This window comes from Melozone crissalis, unplaced genomic scaffold (genome assembly GCF_028551555.1).
Source record: "Melozone crissalis strain CALT ecotype California unplaced genomic scaffold, PUWL_Pcris_2 ptg000016l_1, whole genome shotgun sequence".
Lineage (NCBI taxonomy): Eukaryota > Metazoa > Chordata > Aves > Passeriformes > Passerellidae > Melozone > Melozone crissalis.
The window spans coordinates 35,956,677-35,962,676 of NW_026535794.1; the positions used below are offsets into that span (position 1 = coordinate 35,956,677).

A 6,000-nucleotide genomic window follows, 5' to 3' on the forward strand; every position below is an offset into this window, starting at 1 on the left:
CCCCCTAAATGGGGAAAAAACCAAAATATTGTGATAAAACATTAGTGACCCTTGACCTAAACTGGACTGTCAGTGCAGTTTCTAACAGCAGTGTAACACAGCATTTCAGGAAGAAACAAACTTTTCTAGACTTTGTCTCACTTAGCATTTTTGTACTTAAAGCAGCATCTCATTTAGAAGAACCTGGTATACAAGCACCAATATATGAAGACAATACAAAAGTACACAAACTTAAAAGCAAATACCTCAATTACAATGTAAATTTACCATATTTTTCATCTCTACCTTGAATAGTTTAACATTCAGAATTTGCAGATTTGCTTCCTTTGTTATTAAACAACAACTGCACAACACTGCACAAACACCGAAGAGCAATGAGAACAATCTACAACTTCTAATTTGACATTTGAATGATTGCTTTTCTATACCTGAGTTACAATTTGCTATTGAGCATTACAGGTATCAGCTTTGCCCAATACAGCTCAATTTAGCTTTAAATGCAATTTTTGCAAACATGGCTTATGAGTTTTTGTGATACCTGATATACTTTGCAAGCAAACAGAAGTCACTTCTGAAAGTGCAGTGTACACCCTCAATTATGTCCAAACTTTGAAATATATTCCTACCTGGTAGGATGGCAAAGCAATAAAGCTCAAGCAGCAACACAAATGTATAGATAATGTCCTGGCTGGCTGCTTGTTGAGCCCAAGTAGGGCCTGCTTCTCTCAGTGCGTGGAAAACCTGTATTCTGAAGGTTAAACGTGTCAAATCAGCCTCCACAGACAAACAAATATTTGAGCTTCACAAACACATTAAGCATCTGCAGGATCAAAGTTTTGTTTATCAGGTACTAAGTAAATTAAATCAAGCAAGCGGAACCGGGATTTCACCCTCTGAGCTGAACTAAGAGGCTCAGAGCAGAATTTCTCACCTCGTTGTAACTTCCCGAGCACTGCTTTGACACCAGCTTGCAGTAAATTGAAAAACTAAGCAAGTGCAAGAAAACACTAAGCTTCTTGTATGGCATAAGTCTGCCTGCCCCCAGCAAAATTCTGACATTTAACACAGAGCCCTTCTACATTATCGAGGAATAAAATCAACAGGTTCATACTGAATTTGGAAAAATAATCTTGATAATTCCACTTAAATAATACTTAAGTTAATTTTTTTTTTCCAAAAAGTTATTAATCTGACAGCTGAAGAAAGAAACTAGCAAATCACTTCCCTTCTTCATACCAGCTGAACAGTACAAACAACAGAGCAGCCTTTGCACCTCCCTGTGATGCACAGCCACCCCTGCAGACAGAGTCACTCTAAGGACTACAAATGCACAAGAAAACTCACTTTATTCTGACCAAACACACCACTATGGAGCAAAGCAAAGGGCTCAAGCACACAAGAAGCATGTTTCATGAACTACTGAAGAGGAACAGCTCTGCTCCCACACAGTCCCACAGGCTGGTTTCCATGAAGAGCAGGTGGTGCCTCACTCTCCGTACAGCATCCTCAAGTCAAGACATCCTGCAGCACTCTGCAACAGGGACCTGCAGGAATGCTCTGTATTCCAAAGCTGAGGGATTTCATGTTAACATCATTCCTCATGACTTTCTGGCATTCTCACACTGCTAGAACAGAATTAGTTTGAAATAACTGATTTGTCAAGCAACTGACACTTCAGCAGCAGAAATGCAGCTGCTGCTAAAAATCACTCTCCCTACAAAACTGTCCAAAGCCAGCATTCCCTTCCTTCCCTCCATCCCTTCCCTGCCCTAGCACCCCCTCCTTTATGTGAAAGAATACTTCAAATCCCAGTGTATCAATTCTCCTTTACAGATCTGTGAAGCCTCTAAAAAATCCACCTTGTACTTCTGAATTAAAACTTACATTATAACAGAAGCTGAAAGCCCCACATGCATTACTCTGTCAAACCAATGGTCCCACACAGTTCAATATTTCACTTCAACATCAGTCAATAACAGGATTCTTCCCAGAAAAAAAGTTCTGAAATACAGTACTTTCATGTTAACATATTGATAATGGGATTTTTGCTAACTATTTTGCTATGATTACTTGCAGAAGGGTTGTAGTTCTTGGTTTTAACAGACGGGCTTATTTAACAGAAGAGATGAACAAGTGCTTATTTCTGTGGGAAGTCTCCCATAGAGGAACAGCAACAAATCCTGAAAAAAAATCTAACTCGGGGGACACTAAGTGTCTTTCAGATCCACAACTGTTGCTGATCCATAGATGAGGTTCTAAAACAACATGAGACTTCACAAAGTTTACACACAACACAGCAGGACGTAAGAGATCCCAGCCCCACATCACCAAATGCTCCTTAGAACAAATCCCGAGGGATCATGCAAGCTAAGTGTGAAAACACAGATGTGTATGTAGCTAATGAAAGGACTCGCAGGTAAGGATGGGCTGATACTGATCAGCATAACAAACAGACACAGAACACCAGCTGCCTTACCACCCCCAAGTTTCTACAGGCTTTTTTACTGCGGGGCTTTTTTTAAATTTTTTTTTTTGGAAGGGGGTGGGGTCTTCAGTGTTACAGTTGGTTATCTTTAAGGAAGAGTAACAAGGAGACCCACAGCAGGATGTATGAGTTTTTTACACGGAATTTGGCCTGGCACACACGAAAACACGAGAAGACACCATTCCTAAGAAACATCTTTTCATAGGCGGCAAACTGGCAGCGCAGACCCTCCCACCTTTGTATCCTGATACCGCACAGGAGACAATAGGTAGGACAGGGGAGACACCAGGAAAGGACAGAGCAGCGGAGACAAGTATTTTACACCAGCTGGGATGGAAACCGAAGAGCCTGGCAGACAAAGAAGGGTGTGATGCGACGAGAGCAACAACCCACTGAAGGCACCGAGAGCCTCCTTCGCCTTCAGCAGGGGAGCGCGGGCTCGGGGAAGCTCTGGCATGCCCGCGGCAGGCCAAAGGCACGGCGGCCGAACAAAAGATTGTAAAGGCCCGGCAGGGAAAGGTGGAGGGACGAGCAGGCGGCTCCCGGGCACGTGAAACTGCGCAGGGCAAGGGCCGGCTGCGGGTCCGGGGGAGCGGCGCCAGCTCCAGCCCCATCTCCCGGGCACGCCGCCTCCCGCCGCCAGCCGCCAGGTCGATCCCCTCACACCGGGCAGCTCCTCAGGCCCGGGAGCCCCGTACAGAGACCCTTCCCTTTCCCAGCCCGGCGCGGGGCAGGGCTGGCCCGGGGGGAGCCCTCAGACCCACCCCCATCACCCCTCCCGGGCTTCCCCTCCGCGCCGGGGCGGGGGCTCGCCAGGGACCCGCCGGCGATGCGGGGCGAGGGGCGGGCGGGCCGCCGCGGCCACCTGTTCGGCCCGGTACCTGCGAGGGACGGCGGCTCCCGCCCGCCCCGCGGGGGCACCGGCGCCCACACCGGGCGCACATGGCGCCTCCCACCCAGCCCGGACCCCAGCGGCGGCAGCAGCCATGCTGCCTCCCGCAGCCCGCCGCCTGTCACCCGCGCACGCACGGCAGCCCGCGGCGGCGGAGGGCGCGCCCGGCGGCCCGGGAGGGGCGGCGAGGGGCCGGGGAGCTCGGGAATGCCCACCTGCTCGCGGAGTTTCAGGAACACCATGGCGAGCGAGCGCGCGCCACCGCCTCCGCCCGCCGCCAACGACTCCCGGCTCCGCGCGCCGCGCGGCCACGCCCCCCCGCCGCCACCGCCCGCGCACCGGCCGCGCCCCCGGCCACGCCCCCCGCGCCCGCCGCCGCCACCCCGCGCAGATGAGGGCGGGGCCTCTGCGCGCCCCGCCCTGCCGGCCCCGCCCCGCCGCTCGCGCCCCCGAGCAGCTTCCTGAATGAACCCGCCTGCCCGCACCACCAAGGGCCGCGCTGATTGGCCCTCGGGAGGCGGGACAGAGTAAGGGCGGCGCTGATTGGCGGGCCGGGCGCGGCGGGCTTGGCACGGGCCGATAACGCGGGACGGGCACATGGGAGCGGAGCGGGCACGGCCCGGGGGCAGCGCGGCCCTCGGCAGGCCCCGGGCGGCGCTCGGCCACCCGGAGCCCCGGCATGGGGACGGCGATTACCGGCACAGGCGGCTTGACCCGGCTCCAAAGGCAGCTCTGGCTCCTGGTCCCGGGGGAAGGGCGGAGAGCTGCAGGGGCACCGTGCGGGGCAATGTCAGCACACCGGATAAACACACCGAGAGCCGCTCTGGCAGAACGCCACACGGAACAGACATGTACACATAGGGTACAGAAAACACTTAACTCGAAATAGAGAAAGGTGGTTTTGCAATGTATTTATTCAGTGTTCACCTCTTCTGGCAGAGGGCCAGCAGAGATGTCATCTGCAATGCTCCCATTCTGTATTTTGACCCGTAATTTACAGGCATATTGTGCGTGTACATCAAACACAAAGTGACACATTAGGATAGGTTGTAAAACCTCCTGTGAAAGGCACGAGAAGCAGCACACAGGACACTGAAATGAGACTCTGCTGCTCTTCCATAAGAGAATGCTGCAGCCAGCCAGCATGGTAACTGTGACTGGGAAGAGTTATTTTCTCCTGAATTTTCATTTCCCCTCAAAAAATAAAAAATAGCAGAGTCGAGAGACTGAGGCTTTTTGGAATTGCATACTGCTACAGACAACGCTGATATGAATGTGTCAAGTTTCTTGATTTTCTTGTAGCTTCAAAATAGACTGACTTCTTAATGATCCACACACACTTAAATCTACTTAGACTTTATTATTAACCTAAGAAAAATGAATGTTTAATAAAGCAACAAGTGTGTTCTGTGTGAGCACTCATTTGTCTGGTTTTGCTCTCGCTCATGTGTTGTTATTGATTCCAGCAGCAGCCTGGCACATGGACAGGTTCTTTTGGAGAGTGGCACATGAGAACAGAAAGGTTTTCTATGGGTGCTAGCTGAGGCTAACTATTTTGGTTAGCTTTGAATACCAGTGATCTGATGGAATGTGTTTGTTTGGGTTATTTTATTTTAACCAGTTAAGAATTGTCTGATTTTACCAGGCAAAGGAAAAAAAAATCCACATTCCCACACTTCCTAAATGAATGTTTTTGACATCTGGATATGTCCAGAAATGCTGACTGTGATAAGTAAATGTTTTAATTTATTTCAAGTAGCCTTCTAATTTATTATTTGTGTACCTGTGGGGTTTTTTTGTTGTTGTTGTTTGTTTGTGAATAGAAGTGTTTTGTAAATTGCAAATATGAAACAGGTAGATTATGACACTATGCAAAACAGTTAAGGACTGTGATAATAATGTGGTGAAGAGACCAATGGTTGTGGAAATTAGAGATATTTTTATCAATGCAGTCAGTGAAGGAGAAAATGACATCAGGAAGCATTGCCTTTGTCTGTCCCCAAATTAGACTGCTCCTTTTCAAAGTGAAAAGAATGTCTGGGAGCTGATAAAGTTCTTCTCCCTGTGAAGCTTATCAGTTTATAGAGTTATTCAGAAAAAAAAATCTACTTTCAGCTTACCTGCTATTTCAAGCAATTGATGTAGACAGTTTATCCTACATGAAAATGTCTCACCTGTCTCAGGAGCACCTGGTGCAGCTTGAAGCCAGGTCCTGATTCAGTGGGGGAAGGGAAAACCAAGACATTGTTGGTTTTCCAGCTTCTTGTTCCAGTATTCAGGATACAGCCAGGGACAGGCCTGTTGGGTGTACCATCTGCACTTAAATATGTCATCAACCAACAGATCTGTGAGCACTGATCTTTGCTTTTCCCCCCTCTGGAAGATAATATAGCATGAAAAATACAATATAGCATGAAAAAGTTCAAATGGTAAAATGCAGAAGTAAAAATACAGATCTTGGAGATACCTGTCTGTTTCAGTTTAAGCACAAGAGGTTGTTGAGATGGCTTGCATACATGAAGGGGATAACATAGAAGTGGGGGATTTTCTGAGTGTTGTTTCCCTGATACCAATCAGTTGCATATGGATATTTTTACTCAGGTCACAATATAAATTGCTGCCT

At 48.6% G+C, this 6,000-nt stretch overlaps 1 protein-coding gene across 1 annotated transcript in view; it reads right to left on the reverse strand.

Moving 5' to 3' along the window:
- The window catches only part of ANKRD28 (ankyrin repeat domain 28), a 119,787-nt gene extending 116,118 nt beyond the window's left edge, over positions 1 to 3,669 (reverse strand). Inside the window, exon 1 of the mRNA XM_054273271.1 lies at positions 3,593 to 3,669. Coding sequence (XP_054129246.1) covers positions 3,593 to 3,619 — 27 coding nt within the window. The 5' untranslated portion in view covers positions 3,620 to 3,669. The remainder of the gene's footprint in view (positions 1 to 3,592) is intronic.
- Between the last annotated feature and the right edge of the window lie 2,331 nt (positions 3,670 to 6,000).